The 20,668-nt window shown below is 38.1% G+C and overlaps 1 protein-coding gene across 5 annotated transcripts in view; it reads right to left on the reverse strand.

Moving 5' to 3' along the window:
* Nucleotides 1–1,052: 1,052 nt before the first annotated feature.
* Nucleotides 1,053–20,668, reverse strand: part of NFX1 (nuclear transcription factor, X-box binding 1) — an 89,873-nt gene continuing 70,257 nt past the window's right edge. For 3 of the 5 annotated variants that reach the window (XM_068931346.1, XM_068931345.1, XM_068931347.1), the window contains 4 exons: nt 15,328–15,394; nt 9,053–9,198; nt 6,718–6,819; nt 1,053–5,118 (listed from right to left, as the gene is read on the reverse strand). In XM_068931346.1, the coding sequence (XP_068787447.1) occupies nt 5,043–5,118; nt 6,718–6,819; nt 9,053–9,198; nt 15,328–15,394 (391 nt within the window). In that variant the 3' untranslated portion in view covers nt 1,053–5,042. Of the gene's footprint in view, nt 5,119–6,174; nt 6,312–6,717; nt 6,820–9,052; nt 9,199–15,327; nt 15,395–20,668 lie in introns of all 5 variants that reach the window. The other 2 variants (XR_011138953.1, XR_011138952.1) reach the window with 2 other exon arrangements.

Genomic DNA, 20,668 nt, shown 5'->3' on the forward strand with positions numbered 1-20,668 from the left:
CCAACCCTGAATATTTTAATCAGGTGCCTGGAAAATCATGAGATCAAGGAAAAAAAAAGTGTGTCCTTTGCCTTGTGTCTTCGAGCTTAAGTTTCCAAATTCATCCCTGCAATAAGGACAGCTACAAAGTTATAAAAGATAAGTAAAACTGTGCAATCCCAGCAACACTGAGGTAATATCAAGTGCAACTTGTATGACTTGCAAGAAAATCCAGGTGGAAACATCTTAACCATACTCTCATTAGTATTAAAAACATTATTTACTGTCTATATGAAAATTTTTATGTGATAGTAAAGTGACATCAGATTGTACAGTATTCTACAATTATGGGACTGTTGTGACCATGTCAGGACTTGCACGACTGTTTTGAAAGATGGATAAGATCTTCTGTTGAGCGAATACATAACAATAGCGATTTGTCTTTTCCACTGGCATTTGCACATACTGGTATGACAACACACCAGTCATCTAGTCAATGACACTCCTAAACTAAAGTGCAAGTTTCTTTTCAGGTAGAGATTTCCAATTAAGATCTGTTCTGCAATGCTTATATACCTGCTACCTTGCATCTTCTTCCTCCAGAACAGCCTGAAAAGAAAGTCTTACCTGGCAGTTGAGGCAGTAAGCCAAGTTTTCAGCTGTTTTCAAGAGCTCTTCCATTTTGGATCCTTTCTTGAATTCTTTGAGCCATCTTGCACTCCGTCTGAAATACCAGGTCAGGCCACTGTCTTTTTTGTCATTGCTCTTCATTTCTGTGGCTTTTGCCATGGGAGATGTGTTACTTGGTCTTACATAGGTTTTAGGATAAAGCACTTCAATCCATTTCAAACTTGATTTGCAGATTGTTTCTTTGCTTTTCGAGTCTCCCTGCTAGCTACTGAAATGCTTTGGAAGAGTTTTCATTCCCCCTCCTGCCCTCCTAACGTATCTTATGTTGTATTTATTACATCCAATGCTCTCAGAGGATTAATCTTTCCCCCTGTCAAATACCACTCTTTGTTAGTCATCATTACAACTGAACAGTGGGTAAACAACAGTGAAGAGGCAATCGGTTAGAGTCATATGTTTTATTGCCAGGTAGCATGTAGGCACGCATAGTAAAAGTTGGTATAGATAACAAAATAGAACAAACAAAAACCCCAAAACAAAACAAAAAACAAAACAAAGGTAAATTGCTATTCAGATCCTCTACTCTTCTGTATTTTTGAATCTCAAGAAGGTAGCAGATAATCCTTATTCTCTATTTCCTGGGGAGTCCCTCTTCACTTGCTCCATTCCCCTTACAACATTCATTTAATATCACTTAAAATCCAATAAATCACACCTGATAGTTCAAAATTTGAGGAAGAGGACACTCCCCCAACCTTCAAATCCTTATTGTCTGATACCACACCAGTCTTCCAACTTTTGAATACCTTTACAAAGCTTGCACACAATTCCAAAGCCAGAACTTTCAACTTATATTTATTACAGATTTATACAGAAAGTCATTTTACATCAATAAACTTGAAAAAAAATAAGTTAAATATAAAGCTTTCAACAAATAAGTGTTTCAGAACACTTATTTTGCTTATCTCATTATGTGGCAAATATTGTACAAAACTGCCACAGAAACAGTGATATTCAAATCAACTTTTACATCTTACACAACTTCAGGTTAAACTCTGTACCTGAAGCACTGAATATTCAGAGCACTTTAAATGCACTAAACAATGTAACTATGTAATAGCACAGCCCAAACGTCAAATATCGATTTTATACACAAGTTTCAAAGCGCTTCATAAAGTTGCATAAACTCCAATTGATGTCACACAATTTACTTCAAAAGATACTTATTGCAGAGTACTTATACAGAGTAAGTTACAGTAAACAATACTGTTCTGAGGGCTATGCAAATTAACTAGCAAATTGAAGATTAAGTCAATTGATTAGTTCCTGCGATGTCAACAGAATTTTTTGCCATTGATTTCACTGATGCAAAGATTTATCTACCCTTTTTTTATTAGATAAAAGGTGTGAAGGCCCAGCTCAGAGACTTGCAAAATAGCAATCTGGAAAATATTTTCATGAGGCACACACGCAGTATGGCGATGAACTAGTTATCGCAGATTTCAAAACTACAGCCTTTAGTACTATTCCATATGAGAGTCACAGACAGGTTGCAGCAAAAGCAAACCAGAACAGAGAGGAGAGCATCACTGTCAAACTTAGCTGGGTTTCTTTTTAGGGCTATGTAACTATGTTTTGAGAAGAGAGACATCAGTGCCTTTTTTTCTCCCCCTCTTTTTTTTTGGGGGGGTGGGGGTGGGGGGGGGGAGAGGTATTACTTCTTCCCTGGCTAGATGTATGCCATAATGCTTTTAACCAAGTTATTAAGATACATTTCAAACTAAATGTTCCTGTTCATGTGACTTGCTTCAAAACTACAGAGAGGCTCCAACAGCCATAATTTAAAGATGCATAACATGCACATCTGTGAACAAGTTTTAACATGTTTAGTTGAGGTATTTAGTGATGAACATTATGACTTCTCAGTATAAACAGATTCAGCATGATTATTAGTCTCATCTCGATAAGCTGAAGATCATCTGGGTTTTATAATTAGAAAACAGTAGCAGAATACTTGAACATCTGCTGAAGTGCACCTCATCAGGCTCACATTTTTATGTTAAAGCTATAATTTGTTAATAACAACTCCAAACAGGAGAGCTGAATATAATGTTATTAAAACCTTACAAGATTTACATTTCAGAACAAGAGGTGCAAATGCGCTATTTTCATGTGAAAGTGTGCGAAGATTTAATAGGCTTTAGCTCCATTCTAATTAATATCAATTAAGTCATTTCAGTTTTCTTTAATGTTAGGAATACCTAGAGTACACCAATAGGGTTAGACGCAAGCATAGGGAAGCTTACTTTACCTACAGCCCTGAGCGGGTCAGACACGTGCAAACTCCTCTCCAGAACCTACATTAGAAGAATAACTATGTACATTCTCCCTAAAAGGTGTTACTAGCTTGAGAACACTGCTAAATTAACAGCTCTTGAGTTTCTAAACGAGAACCGTCTTTTGGCCACAGCAAGGTTGCACTCGTCTGAAGGCTTTGGGATAGATACACTCCTCACAATAAAAGGACTGAAGAAATACATTCCTGACAAGATGTTGAGCAACTTGCTTCTTCAGCTGTACTTGGCAAAGCAGTACCTTGTTGGATCAAACATTAATTTGCTTAAGAAATTCAAGGCCTTATAAGCTATGTTTATGTATGTTTCATTTCTGTTCACAAAATGTAAAACAAAAAAGTAAAAACAATTTAAACCAGCACATGCAAGTTAAAAGTCTGAACAGTCTTTGGCATTGGGACTTCTTTTCATAACTGTTCTTCTAAGTGAAGGATGTGCATTTCAAACATTTAGAAGTGTGTAAGACTGCATATTTTTTAACTGAACTAATAAGCACATGCAAAAATAGGAAATAACAGCATGCATTTTCATTTTGAAAACTTTTTTGGGGGGGGCAGATGTGGTCTGAGAGTTTGCTGCTCACTCTTACATGTTTCACAATCTGTTTAGGATGAAACGTAATCAAAGAACACTTCACATTTTCATATTTAGGCTCAGAGTTTCGTGATCATTTTAAGCGAGTCTAAGCATGGACCACTGACTTCTATTTTCTTGGCAACACTCCTCACACTGCAGCTGAGTGAGGTGGCCGAAAACTAAATCAACAACAGAAGACTAATCTTCTGCCAGATCTGTTTCTCCATTGTGCTAAGCCCTGTTCAGCAGCAGCTGCCTCTGGTGCAGTACAGGGGAATCACCACTAATGGTGGATGCAGCCATAAGAAACAAGCAGCAGCAAAACAGTGTCAGGGTTAAGAAAGACAGTAATTCAAAGAACCACCACCTCAACTGAAGAGACATCACTCAGTCAGAGTTGTGCCAATTTATTAATCTCCTTTCCCAAAGAGCTCCTCACCTACCACAAAACAACTTGAAACAATTCACCATCTATAAGAGTGTTTTGGTAACCATTACGCTGTTTAAACCACTAGCCCATTGCTTATGGCATTTCCCATGCAACACAGATCTTCCATAGCCAAAGATTTAAGATAGATGATCTTACAAATTTTACAGACGTTGTTCCAAACTCAAATCATAGTTAAACCAAACTTCACACAATAAATTACCCTAAACTTGCACAGTACAGAAAAAACTATAAACCCCCCAAAAATCATGCAAAACAAATCAGAAGGCCGTTAAGCTAACATTTCTAAATACAAATTAAACTGAGTAGTACTCAAATAGGTAAAGTCTGATCTTGTTCAAGGTCTTGATTAACAAAGTATTTGCATATTAATCATTTTGTGTTTTTTTTTAAATGTCAAATTTGAGATAAAGAAAACAAGTCTTAATTCCCAACCTTCCCCAAATTCTGGTCCTTCAGATACCAAAGGAAGTTTGAGCTCTTACCTGGCCTTTCCCAGTTCTTACAGAGTAAATATTAATATTTAGACATCCAAAAAATTTTGTATATCCTTCTGCATAAGAAGAACTCAAATTCCCCAAATTACCATATTAACATGAAAGTGAATAAAACAGGAAAACACCTTAAGAATTTTTACACTAGTGTTTTTAACATAGATATTTCTGGTCTAGTGGTCCATTTTAAATTGTGTGAGACCTCTCAAAGTAAATCTTTGAGATTTATCGCTGTTCTTACTAACCGAAAGAATCTTTTTGATTACCAGTTCTCTCGCTAGAAAGGCATCAGTGGAAATTCATATCATTCTTATAGCACATTAGGTAAAAAATTGCACCAAACCCAGCTTTAAACAGCTTCCATACTGCTAGGTGTTATGCAGTTATGCAAACTGGAAAATTGTATAACTTTTTAAAGTATCATAATCAATCTAACTTTAGATGCATGTTAAAATCTTGTAATATAATGACAACTAATCATCTGACAGACAACCAAGAAGTGCCTTGCACAATAAATCAGCATCTTCACCTTCTCTAAATTTCAGTTCTCCATAAATCACTTCAGTCTTGGACATCAAAGTAATCAATTACTGGCTCTTCTTTTAATGGTTTTGATAAACCACTGTTTCCAATACTCCTGAAATTAAAAGAACAATAGATGTTACTTACCTGCATGAAAAATAAGATACACAATAAATCAACACAACTCCCATAATATCTCAGTGTGCACATGCACACTGCATTGGTAGATGGCATGCATTACTAAATTATGTTTTAATGAAAATATCTTAGCGCTCAAAAAAGCAACCACCTTTCTTTCTTTATTTCCCAAAATAACAGGTAATAAGTAAATATATTAAATTAATATGCATAATGCATGTAGCTGAATTGATAATTTTATTTTTTGCCTTACCAGGAAATAACCATTTACTGGTAATATTTATTGTGCAAGCAATAACATGCTGAAGACTAGATGTTCAAATGCCATCCTTTTTAAAAGGAGGAGCAAAAGAAATACTGAAGTGAGTCACTGGTCAAACCTGCTCACTTTTAAAAGCAAAAGTTACGGGAAGAAAAAAAAAATCTATGGTAATACTAAATCCAATATTGTAAAGATTTTTGTCACAAGACAGTATCAGGTCTTCCAAAATATTTTCTAGAAGTCAACACTCCCAAAGAAACTTCTCTTCCAGTAATTAAAATTAATTGGCTAAAAAAACAGTTTACAACTTTGCCATGTGATCCCCTTTCAGTAGGGGCACTGAACACCCACAGTAGGGGCACAGGAATCCCACAGAGGTAAATGAAAATAAAGGGTAGCAACCTGTTTGAAAAAGAAAATCAGGTTGAGTTACACAGTAAGCAATCATTTAACACATTGTGTTTTACTCTAAATGCTTAGTTCTAAAACAGTTAAATTTTTTCCAAAATTGCCTATTTTGTATTCCAACAGCATCTAAAACACCCCATACCTACTGCAATAGTTGGAACAAAATTAAGCTGTCCCTTCCTCCAAATGACAGCTGTCCCTTCCCTCTTCCTAACACGACATTCTTTCAAAAGCTAATTTGGAAATAACTGGGGGGGGGGTAGGGAGTGGAGAGGGGAAAAAAAAAAGTTTTGAAAGCTAAAAACAAACAAAGCTTAAACGATCCTTTTCAAGATTTCATTACTACGAGATGACTACAGGTACCTGAAGCTGGCAGGTCATAAAAAGTAAAGACTGTTCTATTAGACTATTCAGCCAAGAAGCTTTATATATCCCATCTTCAGTAGTTTTCAGTATCTGAGAAAAATGTAGTTCACCTTTAGCCAACTGTGTAGTGATATCTACACAAGAGAAATAAATTTACGAACTGTCCAAATAAGTCATTTTATGCCAGTAAAATATTACTCATTTTCTTTTAATCAGTTAAAGATTGGAGAGGAAAAAAAAAAAAAAAAACAGCCCCCAAACCCTCATCTTCCCCCCCAACTGTCTAACCTTTATTAAAAAAGGAAAAAAGAAAAAGTTCACAATATTTGTAATATTACTGGTCTTATATGACATACTTGATCTTACATTTTGTTAGTACTTCATTTCAATTTTACTTCTGTGAAAAGAAAATCTCAGTGCAGGCTGCAAGCTCCAAAGCCATGTGTGGGCTGAGAAATTCAAGAAAGGGTGAACTCTGAACAGTTCCTCCGTGAACTCAGCACTAAATAAAGAGCATCATTTAAAAAACAAGTTCCTTACTTATCTGTTTGTTTGTAGTGAGGAATAGGAGGTGGAGGCCTGCTTTGCATTTCTTTATCTAGCACAGAAGTTAAGGTATTGCTTGGACAAACAGACTTCCCTCTAGAGAAAGAGAGCAAAAGGTTATTTTGTTTACATGATCAACTGGAAATTATATTCGTTAAGTAGCAATGGCAAAGAAACTACAAGTAGTGCTCCTGGTACCCATGCTCCTATGTGTATATTTAAACCATCTATACAGATATTTAGCTTTCCAACTATGAACAAAGACCAAATGATGCGCAAATTCAATTTTTATTATTGAGAGTAAGATATCCACTATTCTGAATGGCTCTTGGTTAGTATGTCTATAAAAGATGCAGAAGCAGCTCACTACCTTTGAGTGGTGGTGCCCAGACTGCTTTCTCCATGTGAACCTATGAAGCGCCAACATGATCAATTGTTAAAAACACAGAAGTGGAACACTTATGTTCTAGGGTAACTTATATCTGTGCTTTCACAGAACAGATTGTATAGTTGTTCTTTCACAGAACTGATATATGATCAGAAGCAGCAATTGTAATGGTTTAACCTGACCTCCTGTGAGCACAGTTTACTCCGTCTTTGCAAGATGATGTCTAATGCTTTGGAACCATGCTCTCAAACTCTGGCAGCAAATCAAACAGGAGTCTGCACTCCAAGGAGGTCTGGCTAAGCAGCGCTCTCGGGAACAACGCAGCAACAATGCCTCTTCCTTGTCAACTAGCCCAGGTACACAAGATCTGAAAATCACACGAGGCATTAGCAAAAAAATCCGCTCTCCCTGCCCTCCACGTCAGTTACATTCTATTATATGACCATGGAGGGCACCACAATGAAGCACCCCAGTCATGACTGCCTTCTCTGCAGTGCAAGGGCCACCCTCTAGCTATTGCAAAAAGGCACCTAATCAAAAAATTGTCCAATAAGCACCAAACATGCTATATCTCTAACAGGCCATGGAGATGTCTTAATGTTTCCTGAAATTTGTGAGAGGTATTTCAAGAATAATTTTTTCTTATTTCAACTTCAGCCACTGTTACGATTTAATTGCAAGACGGAAAAAACTGCCACTGTTAACATCTTTCCATCTGCAGAATCTTATTAATCTGTTTTTGGGTGTAATAAACTGAATAAATTAACACATCCTTAAACCTTGTTAATGGTCAATTTCTTACCCTGCTTGGAACTCCCCCTAATCCTATGGCATTGATATTTTAAGACCAAAATGGAATCCTGTTGTAGCAGGATCTGAGTAATTCTGTGTACACTAAACTGGATTGCTTTCCTATTTCTATCTGAATGCCTCCTTTTCTAAGGAATACTTCATTGCTTTTCTAAGAAATAGATTATTGTTCTGCAAAATATAACCTGCACATATCATTTGTTAGCTAGCTATTTTTTTTTAGATAAAGAATAAATTAGATGGGCCTCCCTTTCTTGGGGGAAAAAAGAAAAAAAAAATTCAAGACTGTAGCAAAGCTACCAGCCCATAAACAGGCTCATGAGCAGCTCATGGCACTCTAGCAGCAGGGAAGGCATCCATTTCTTATAACTACAGGCAAGATCCACAGCTAAAGCAACTGGCTGTCAAAGACCATAATTTGACAGTGCTAAACTAAATCTAACAACATTAAACTAAGCTGCTCTTTGAGCAGAAGAATCAAGGAAGCCTGATTTTCCCATTGACATCTAGTCTATGTCTCTCTAGTGCAATAACCTTACTTTTCCCCTAACTATATTCCTTTCATTTCCTCTTCTATTATGAGCTCTCTTCCATGGCTCCTCTCCAAGCATCTGCAGTTCTGCTCAGAGATCCCTTAAATTTGCAGTAATTCCATCTTTCTCTTTGTCCATTAACTAAGGAATATATTCTGTGGAAGGTTCAGAAAGAGGAAGAATAAATAAGTTTCAGTAACAGATTTCTTCAAAGAAGATGCATATCAAGGTGCGTCTTCTCTATGCAGCAATTTTCATAAGCAATTTAACAACATTTACTATTATAGCTATGTCAAATTTAGCTGAGGGCAAAAAGACAAAGCAACTGATGAGATGAATAGAAAAAAAAGCTTCCAAAAGCTTATTTTCTCACTTTTTCACTTTTTAATCTGGTTTCCTCTCTGAAGACTTACCTGACCATTGGAAATAGAAGCTTATGAAATTCTTTATTTTTTGTCTATTTCAAACTGCTTTTGAACAACTTCTAATGGCAGTTATTGCAAATGACATGGTAAACAAACTCATTTACATAAGTGATATAAACACCCAAGTATTTAAAACAACAGTTAATACAGAAAAAAAAAAAAGAATTACATACTTCACCGCAGTGATGACAACATTACGCTTCGGTTCGTTGTCATAGCTCACACTTTCAATGCCATAAACCTGAGCTAACTCATGGATGATTCTGCGATGATCTCTGTTCATTGGTGGGTAACAATGACTCTTTTTTGTATGCTTGCTCTGAATTCAAGAGAAGAAAATATGGTAAAGCTTTTCATCTGAGGGAGAAAAAAAAAAGTCATGTGCTTCTACCTCTGAACTTTTACCACTTTAACAACATTAGTACAGCAAAACGCTCATATCTCAATATTGATAGAAAAATCACCTAAAAAGGTCCATTTAATTCCTAGAAAAAACAACATGTTCTCTATTGTTCCCATCACCTCAAAGCATAGCATATAAATATCAACGTATCTTTAAAATACAAATCATGCATGTACTGATAGTTATTTTCTCCATTTTACTCGCATCCCAAAGAACCAGGATAAAGTAATCTTTCTAAATTTATTTTTCAGACTGATTTTCCAGTTTAGAATCAAATCTTAGTGGTTTATTTTTCAGATTGATTTTGCAATTCACATACTGTACGTTACTACGAAAGCGTTAGATTTAACTACTACTTCCTTCCACCAAAGCAGCAATTTATCTGCAAAATCTGCCATGAAATAGAAGAAGTCTACCAATGTTATAAAAAGGCAACAAAACTGAAGTTTTAGGTTCAGTTAAAAACTGCCAACAATTGATTTGACATTGATTGCTACATAAACAGTAAAAGAACAAACAACAAACATGGGCCTCCTTTCAAATGTTTTGGGTGATTTAGTGACAGTAGGCACGGAAAAGGAGGGGGCACTCAATGCCTTAGTCTGCTTCAGGGACTCAGACTCTCTGCTTCAGTCTTTGCCTTAGTCTTCACCAAGGTCTCCTAGACCTTTAGACCTAGGGACTGGGCTCAAGGGGAAGAAGAACTACCAGAAGCAGAAAAAGTTTGGGTCAGGGATTTCTTGAGAAATAGCTTATACAAGTTCATGGGACCAAATGCAGCGCATTTAAGGGTGCTGAGAAGAGATCAGCCCAATGCCATTGTGCACCCAGTCCGTTATCTTTGAAAGGTTATGGAGTGGTAGGTACCTGACAACTTGCAGAAAGGCACCTGTTTTCAAAGAGAGCAAGTAAAACAACCCAGAGTACCACAGGCTGATCTGCTTCACTTCAGTCCCTGAGGAAAATAGAGCAAGTCCTTTTGGAAGGCATTTTTAGGCGCAAGAAGGAAAAGGTTTGTGGGAGCAACCAATGTGGATTTACCAAAGGTTTTCAAGATCTGACTGGACAAAGCCCTGAAAAACCTGGTCTGAATTCAGTGTTGATCCTGCTCCAAGTAAGAGTCTCAGCTAGGTAATCCCTGGAGATCTCTTCCAAACTGAATGTTCTCTACGAGACATCTTCCGACAGTCTATGCTATCTTTCACATTCAAACGTGAACGTCTAGTTAGCACGTCTCTGGATCACCCAATGAAAACTGACACAATGAAAAGTAATCACTTGACAAGTGAAAAATGTCTTGTCTAACTCAGTAAGATGCAGAAGAACTCATCTGAGAGTCAAGTCATCTTACAGGCAATTTTGGTAAATCTTAGACCACATAAATATCACTTCACGCTTATCACAGCATTGCATGAAGTAATTTAGATGCAGTACTGTATCCCTTCACTTCTAACAGTCTAGAAAAAATTGTTTTGGTCTAGAAATGTTAATCTAACCTGTTTTTAAAAAGTAAGTAAAAGAATAAAGACTCTTGGAAATCATTTGAACTACTGCAGTAATCAACATGAAGGTTCTTAAAATCTTTCCTTGGGTCTTTTACTGTAATACTGATTACAGTTATTTAGAAAGAGGAATGCTACTTAACAGTAATCCCATTTGTCATAATCCTTTTCCCTTCAATCCGACTCAGTAAGAGATTTAATCACCGCTTCTGATAGAGAAGGACAGAATGAGGAGAAAACTCATCCTCTCCATTGAGAGAAAAAAAAAAAAACAGTTCTGCTGCAGTCACCTAAATTCCTCTCAAGACCACCACATGTAATAGAGCAATACATCAGGCATATATTGTAGCTGCACTGTAAATAGAGGACTAAAACATACCTTATCTTAGGCTGTAAAATAGCTAAATTAAGGATAGTAACGGGACCTGAAACTTATCAATCTTTTCCAAGAGTCACTGCTCTTCGGGGTAATATCACATGCTGTCAGGACAGAATCTTTACTTAGTAGTACACAATAATAAGCCTCCCGCCCATTACAACACTTTAAGCATAAAGAACTCTAGAAATTCTGTACTCCTTTTGGCTTACTAGCAATGCTTCCTTTAAAAATTGGTGATTGGTTCCAAGCTCAGAAAGACCAGCAAAATTCCTGTCTGTATGTAGACAGACCTGGATGACGAGTGTTTTCTGTCCTGTCTGCTTTCATATGTCAAAAGTGACAACTCTGCTTTGCTAGATTAGTACACACCGATGGGTGTAGGGGAACAGATGTTTATGAGGCAAGCAAAGTTGCATAAACAGCTATGGCTGAAACATTAATGCTGAAACTCCTAAGTGACAAAAAGGGTCAAAATCCTTATTATTACTCATTCATCCAGTTAAGCAGTTAAGCTTCCCCCAAGGGAAGGATGAAAAAAAGTGAAGTGTGTAAGCATAAGTAGTAACAACCTGTTGAAAATCAGTAGGGAAGAAATAGTACTGATATAAACAGAGCTACATGAACACTTGATAAACTAGCACACAAAATACTTTTAATACAAGTACATAAAGCTCTATATCTAGAAACAAAGAACACAACCCACATCTTGAGCGAGAAAGGATTTAGAAGCCACAGTAAACAAACAACTGAACGCAGACTCAAGCACAAGAGGATTTAGGAATCATAGCAGAAGAACAACTAAGCATTGTCTTCTACCATAATGCCATGTCAACAACATTAATCTTCAGAAACATAAAAAAGGTAGCTCACTGATATTAAATATACTATTAAAAAAAAAACAAAAACACAACTGTAATGGAATACTTCATACTGTTCTAATGTCTATGCCTAAAAACATTGGTGAACTGAGCAGGTACAAAAAAGCTCAAAAAATTTTTTAGCCATGACAAAGTATTTGTGGATTACATCTTATATAATCTGTTTATCCTGTCAAAGAGATCAACAGATGACTCTATAATAGTTAACCTCACAAGAGCCAAACACGATGTGATAGAAGTCGACTAAGTTAAAAAAAACAGTTGCCCATTTACAGTCAAGTTTGGAATAGGATTTTGTTTGTTTCTAACAGACAACCTGGAAGCACTCGCTGGCAGTACATGACTAAAAGAGGAACATAACGTAAGGCAAGATTGACGCAATAGCAACAGCACCAGCAGCTACTCCCTGGCATGGGTGCTGTGCCCCTAGATAAGCTCCAGCAGGCAGAACAAAACCATAGTTCCTGATCTTTGCTGGTATTTGGCCTAAAGAGCTTCCAAATACTGCATTTACCAGGGATATGTGAGTTTACAAAAAATAAAGCAAGTATGAGCATTAAAACATCCTTATCACTGGCCAGAACATGGCTATTATTGGAGGGAGAAGTTTTTAACTGGGGGTTCTCAGACACTTTATCTTGTCTAGCACACAAAAGGTCACAAAAAATATTGAATTAGAAGAAAGTGATTAAAAATACAACTGCTTGAGCAAACACAGAGAAACATAAAGCATTGTCTCAGGACTCTCCTAGCATGAAACAGATTCATAAATAAAACCATGAAACTTATGAATCTTATGGGCCAGCATAAAAGGTTCCAGAATCAGAATTGCTAAAGCTAGAAAGCGCAGTGAGATTAGAAGAGTTGTGATGCTTTGTTAGCCCTTCAAACAGGACTTCTCCTCTAAATCACTGCTGGAAAAAAAAATTGTGCAAATGCAAGGTAGGCATTAAAGACAAGGGACCTCAACCACCTTCAAAGAGACTCCCTCCCTCTAAAGGGAGATCCTCCATGGAATCTTCTGTATGCCAAGCCAGAGCCATATACAAATGATAGGCATGATTTTGCTGCACTTTGCCTGAAGTCTATATATGTAATAACTTTAGAGGCTCTCCCCAGCAGCGAGGAACCTGCTTGGCTTGCTGGACAAGACTGAAACTAGTTAATCAATCTGACTTGGTCAAGCGGGGCAGAGTCCTGAACAAGCAGCAGTGATAACACTTCTCCAGTACAGAGACATCTCCAAGACAATATAAACATCCATGGTTGCAGCACGAAATATGACTCTTACATGGGGGCACAAGGAAGCCTCTGAGACTCTGAGAAATAAAAGGCAGAGAAAAGGTATGTCATAAGAAGGACCAAGTAGAAGAGCACCCTGACTTCACAGTGCAATGGACGTGATCCCTCTCATGTCATATACTTGGAGTTTGGAAGGAAAAGAAAGACAGCGTGACCTCCACACACACGGCAAAAAGAAACAACTCTGGTCTCAGGTAGCAGGACACAAGTAAATCTACTGTTACCATGTACACACAGATCATTTGTATAACCACAGAGTTTGTAATCAGAATGCAGATCTAAAATGGTCCTCTAATCAGGAAAGCGGGAGTCAGGACTCCAAGCATTTTAAAGAGTTTGACAACCTTGTGAAACTCACTATTTAACTAGAGAATTTCTGGGGACAACATAAAGATTGCAATCGAACTCCTCAGCTATCTATTGGGTTGGCCCATTAAAGGCTTTATGAAAGAAGAATGACTTCTTATCTGCACCTGCATTAGAATGTATGGATTCCAAGCTTCAAGACTTGTCACATGTCTTTGGTATCCCAAAAAGAATCTCTTCCCTTTCAAGTATAATTTGATTTCTGAGGACTTCTTGCACTTTATGGAATGGCAATTCCCAACTGCCTGAGGGGCAGGATGGTGCAGAACTCATCCCTGAGGTTCTGAACTGTCATGTGGGCTTAACTGGTTCATCCTGATCATGATAAAAGCTTAAGTAACCATCAGATAATTATCCCTTTAGGTCAGACAGGGAAAGGACTGTCATACATATGGTTTGCTTTCATTCTCTTCTATAATGCATACTCTTTTTAAGTTGACATTCAATGGCCTCTTCAGCAGAATCATTATTTAACAAATGCTTGGCTACTGCTGAGAACTAAAGTGCTGGAGATGCTCCTGAGCTCTCCTGTTCTGTATTTTGTATTGCTAATTCATTGTATATCACAAATTCAAGACCTATGGTTGTCTTTTTTTGGTATATATTATGTATGCCAGTTGGGTATTGATATAGGTATATATATTACTATAGGTAGTTATCATTTTTACATCTATATTAAATACAGTATACATACACACATATTATGTATATTTTAATACTTTAATATATGTGCATATATATAATATCTCTTAAAGAGGGCAATGACAGGCAATACTGTGTTGGAAAAGTTTTTTTTAAGTTGCTAATAGATGTTCTATAGATCTATTACTGAATGTCTAAGGTTGAAGGGGTCCGAATACAATGAGACAGACTGCCTCTTCTAGTCTTTCATTCCAAGGTGGAGAAAATGGGTAACACGAGACAGGCAGAGAAGCACAAAGATTGTTTAAGAATGGCCATACATAAGAAAAGGAATGAAGTTAAATAATTGAAGCAGAAGGTAAGCACTTTTGGAGGGTGGGGGTAGAAAGCCAGGAGTATGCTAACCTTGCAGTCCCAAAGGCATAATTCTACTTTCATGAAAAGCATGATTGCATTTATTGTGCATGATTTTCCCAGGTACACTGGAGTCCACCAAACAATTACGGTTGAGTCTACAAGGCCTTACTAATGGAGAGCTACCACAGATGTCATCTACTAGAAGAGTAGTAGGTAATAATCCATTTCTGGGTCTCCATTAATGAAGCATTAATCATCAAAGATGGCTTTTAAGGGCTCAAAGACTTTATGAGGAGGAAGGCCCAAGCTTTCCAGACCTGGTAGCAGAACTTGCTCACAAATCTGTGGATATCTTCCGGTAGACGTTTCTAGGAGAATCACTTTGGTGACAGCCAAGCTTCATTTAAAGCTTCAACTAGTGCTAGGTTTTAATGCAGCAGTAGGCCTCCTAAAAACGTTGTTCTATTTATGATTAAAACGTGCACTCCATTACAGTCTAAACAGATCTAGTGTCAGTTCATAACTATTAGAACTCAAAACTTTAGTAAACATCACTCAAAATCCCAAAAAACTATAAAAAAACCTCTTAATATCTCATAGAGAGTATATGAATACTGACCTTATTCACAGCTTCCACAAGCAGTCTCATTTCCTTCTCAATGTCACTGACAAATTTTAAATCTTTCCTGCAAAAACAGCAAACTACGTAAATGAGATGAGAGATGGTACAAATATACCATGTCTTCATTTTTTGTAACATTATTTTCAACGAGAACAAAATTGATCATTTAACTGAAGCAGTAACAGAAGTGAGAGCACGTTTTGGTTCACACATTGTTCTATTCAAATAAATAAAACGTTAGTGTGTCGTCACTATTACAAAAATCTTCAATTATTTTCCCTTTATGCCTTGAAATCAAGTCTGAAATTGTATGACATAACTTTGCACTTTCAAATATGTAGTTTAGATTTTGAAGTCTTCTTTCCATTATCTTTAAATTGCTTCTCATTAAGGCAATTCATTTAATTATAATGCAATTAGACATGGGAATTGGGATAGGGTAAACAAGAGTGGAGTTTTTCCCCAAGACACTGACTCTGGTCTTCAACATGTTCAGCATAACAAAAAGCGGGTTTTGGGGGGGGAGACACAAGGTTACTTGCAAGGAAACAAAAGGCTTTTACACAAGATAGAAAGGATTTTATAATGAATTTTTTTACCCTGTTTAATCATTGCAGTTCAAGTGCATCAAGTTTAAGATATCCTTTACGTGAAAAATTTCACTAGATAAAAAAATAGATTATTCCCTTGGACATTCATTACTTCTTGAAAGAAAGGAATACTATATCACGTCAGGCTGCTGTGCTGCTTTTGTTCAGACAAATTTCTTAAATTATTTTTTCTTTGACAGCTTCAGCATTTTTGGTCGCTGTTAAGTCATAACTGCTTTATAGCTAGTGACTGGGACAGCAAATGCAGGTGGCAATCTAACTCGCCGTGGACAAGCCATGTGCATTACTGAGAAAGAAGACATCTTGCTAAAATATTCATCTCAGGTTCTCTACAATGCAACTCGGTGGCTGAAAAGAAAAGTCTACCTGAAAATTTTTTTGAAAGAGATTCAGTTTTTGAGATATGAAGCTCAGACATTTTATACTTAAGACTGAACCAGGAGCTTTCAACCTTAACCTGATTAAAACAAACTGCTTATATCCCAGGCCTGGGCCAAAGTAAAATTGCCCTTGAGTTTGACTTCATGGGTTCAGAGCCAAGGCCAAGCTTGCATATAGGGTGAGCTTTGTGCTCTGTTCTTAAATGTGCAGGTAAACTAATCCCAGAAGTAAGGTTAATGTTTGTTAGAGAATCATCTTTATGAAACACCACTTTTTGAATGAGGTCAGAATTTCATCAGTTAAGAAGAGGATGCCCTATCAAAGTTTTGGATGCTGAAGTGAAAATAAAACTAGAAGATCAAGTGGTCACAAGCAAGTATGTGAAATGGCAACACTGAGTAGCTCATCTATCAAAATCACCTCATCGTTAGTATGATGCACTTAGCACACCACTGGAAAACCTGCAAGGTTTCACAATAGACATGGTGAATAGACGCTGCATGGAATTATCAGAACCTTTGTATCTCTCGTGCAGAAAACTATTTGTTGGAGAATTCCATAAAGTACCTGGACCTGTAGCGTTAAAAAGAGAGGGCCCTCCAGACACGTAGGGTATGAACTACAGAATCAGCCCATGCAATGCAAGGCTTTGGAAATAATATTGCAAGAATAATCTCTGGCTAAAACAAAACACTGACCCTCTCTGAATCAGCTTAAGTTAAGTCAGGGAAACAGAAAGCAAACACTACATGGAGCACCAGCCATGAGCACCCAACCCAAAGAGTGGGCCCATAAGCATCAGATACTTAAGATTTAGAAACCCACTGAGGAATCAGTTCAGACAGGAAGATATGTTCAAAAATCAATCCTCCAGGAGCCTACAAAGAGTTATTAACTGGAAGCGATCAGGGACTTCAGCCAGGTGGACATCCTTTCAGAAATATTTGGAAAGACCAACCAGTGTCTTTTAGCTTCAAGAAATACCAAGGCAGTCAAGACTTAAGAACTCACACAGGAAGACAAAAAACAAGAAAGCATACTATGTTGGGAACAGGGTGGGGAAGGATCATTTGACTTACAGAAGGTCATTATCCTGCAGGAAAGTTAGACAGACTGGGCTGTCTAACTCATTTCATGGGCAATACTGAACATCCACAGTTTCACTGCTTCCTTGAAGAGCAGAAATAGGACCTTGTACCCTTTTGCTTGTTACATACTACACAGTAGCAGAGTTGTGACTACCCATACGTATGACCAAAGCTGAGGCAAGTGCTTTCTGTGCACTTCTCCCTCCAGAACCTTTCATACAGGAGAACTCCACAGAATACCAACCCTGAGTCACCCGGCGGTCTATGTGGGCTCCAACCGTCCAGAGAGGAATCTCCAAGGCAGATCAACGCATATGGTGGGAGAGACTGAAAAATCGCTTCTCCTTTGAAACCACGGAGAAGATTCTGAGGGAGTGTAATGTAGGTAGGAAACTTTAAAGAAATGGTGGGCTTCACCATTCCTTAAATAAAAGGTTTCCTTTGAAAGGGAGACCCTCTAGAGACATCTGGAGAGTTCTGAGCTCAGTATATACTATGAGCTGCACCAGTGAAGAGCTGAGGCAATCCAACGCAAAGATACCATTGCACATATCCACCACAGTGTGAATCACAGTGCAGCTTGCTCCTCTGCTACTAATGCTGAAAAAGCACAGGTAAAGTTTTCTTTAGAGCATAAAACTTGCCTTTGAGGTCACCAGATAAAATTGGAAAAGAAAAAGTAAAAAAGAAAAAGTAAAGCCTCTTTTCAACTGCATGCAGTCTTTCCTTTCCAAATTTCGGGGCATACCTTATTAGACTGCTCTGAAAAGAGTGCCAAGTTAACACACAGGTATTCTGCATTCCTAACTACATGAAAGCATGAATACTCACTTTGCTGAAGGGCAGAAAGAAGCCTGCAATTGTGAAGCAACACTGTCACATTGTGAGGCTTCACTGCCTGGCAAAGACCTTGAAAGGCTAAGGGTAGCAGAGACTATCCATTAAGCTGAGGAAGAGAACGAAGTCTGCTTTAAGTCATCCCACAAGAGTATGAAGAAGATGCTACAGGTTCAGTAGCGTTTTTTGTATGAACCTGATCAGATAAATGAGTGAGGAGGGGTAACAGTAATTGGCTACTGCATATTTCACTACTGCACTTGTATCCAGTTTTAGGTGGTTTGTTCTGATGCTGCACCAGCTTGCTCATTTCATGTTTGGGGAGTTGCGTTTGCAGTTGTCCTCCTGCTGGAGCTGGTTTGTATATTTACAAGTTAATCAATGTGCAGGTTATATTGCTCTATCTAAAGTAAATGGAGCATCTCCATTTCCCAGGATGTTAGTGAGCATCTATTACCTGACTGAAGAATTTCTCAAGTATTTTTAATTCTTTATGTAGGTTGCTTGCCCGATCTCTTAAAATGACTTTTCTAAGTTTTGCCAAATGTTGTTAGAGGTATTAGTATTGTTTACTGGCAAATAAATCATGATTCTCACATGATTTCTTTCATTAATTTATTAATGGCCGGCTATGGTCAAATAACTAGCTAATTGCTCACTGTGAGTTCATACAATCTAAATGGTAATGGACATTTAACTGAAAATAATGCACAGCAAGGAAAGGAAGTGGTTCTTAGAATCAACATGTCTAATCTGACCGTGGGTAAACTGAAGCCTTGCAGTGTGGGACTGGAAAGTCTTTCTGTGCAGTGTCCATAAATGGTGCACGTTAGCTATCTCCTCATCTCCCCTCCTGCATTACATGTAAGCAGCAGCAGATCTACCACCATTTCAGCTTTTCTCAACCTCTGTGCTAAACAGGAATGCTCTGTTGCTTGATTTTTCACTGTACGTCATGCTGTTTATTTTTCACTTTTTGCTGCCTCTGCCAAAAACCTCTTCCTTGCAACACACCTGTCAGTACAAGATTTTTGCCTGTAGCCAACATTCCAGGCTTGTAGTTTGCCAGTCATCTGTTTGAGAAAGTTTCCCTCATTGCCCTTCCTTCAGGCTTCTGTTTCTCATTTAAGAAAGGCATGAAGGTCTCCCCACCCTGCCCAAACCTGTACACTGTTCCTGTTGCCAGTCCACCCAAATAAGCGTGCTTGGCTCTATCTTCACCAAGTCCACAATAAGATGCGGAGGGTTAATGCTTGGGAAAACTGGCTAAGATGCTCATTAAGGACTCACCTCTCTCCTTGTCTCTCCAGATTCTACCATTTGACCCAAGATTTCCTTGGTACATACAATTGCTGTGCGATCTTGCATAGCTAAAGAGATGCCAAGAAAATCCTCTTCTGTGCAGCTTCATCTGGGCAAGAGAGTCCAGATCATCTCCTCTCCTTCTCCACTGGTATTAATTCATCAAATAACAGTTTCAACTGTCTTAGCACCATCCCTCTCAAGCTGGGCATTTACACCTGTACCTGTCTGCCCTCCAACTTCACATCAGGAGACCAACCTGGGCATCTGCTTGCTCCTCTGTGTCTATTTCTGGAGCCTCTTGGAGCAGAGAGCGCTGAAGTGTCCACCCAATGGATATGTACCCCTGATCTCTGCCTACCTGTGCCAGTACAGTTATCTCAGTGCTAGAAGATGGATCCCCTGGGCAACAGGATATCTCATATAAAGTAGCACAGTCCAGAGACTTGCTGCCTTCTTAATCCTTCTCACATTCTGACAACCACATAGCCAGATCAGTGCGCAGCAGCATACCCACGCTACTCCCGGCGCCTCCTCTCCCCTCACTCTCCTGCAAATGACATCTTATCTGGGACTGTCATCTCTTCCTCCTCCTTTTATCTGGAGTTGTGCTGCATCTTGGAGCTTTGGGGTTTTGTAATGAAAGACTACAGCTCAAAATAAGGAGTCCTCTCATAGCTTTTCTCAAGTGTACTCATGTGTGGATGTACTTTTTTTCAGTCCTTGGCAACGCATCAGCCTCACAGATTAACTGCTTGTCTGCACAAGACAGGAAATGTTATACTCTACTTGTGGCTTCAGCAGCAGTATTGTCTCCCTTCTTCTTGATGTAGTGACCCTGAATGCATGGGAAGAAGCCTGTCATACTTCTCAAGATCCAGTACACAGATGTATAACCAAAGCTCTGCAGAAAACAAGCCCTGAGCTTCTGCATTATAGGAGCAACCTAATCAAGCAAGAAGTCATCCATCAAAGCTTGCACTGAATGTTGAGCTGCCTGAAAAAAAGAAGTGGAACATATGCACTTTGTAGATCCTGCCACTACAAGGTAAACTCAGAGCTTTTCAAGACTGCTGAGATGAAACACCATCAAGAGTGGTCAAGGCAGTAAGTGTCATA

This window comes from Struthio camelus, chromosome 2 (genome assembly GCF_040807025.1).
Source record: "Struthio camelus isolate bStrCam1 chromosome 2, bStrCam1.hap1, whole genome shotgun sequence".
Classification (NCBI taxonomy): Eukaryota; Metazoa; Chordata; class Aves; order Struthioniformes; family Struthionidae; genus Struthio; species Struthio camelus.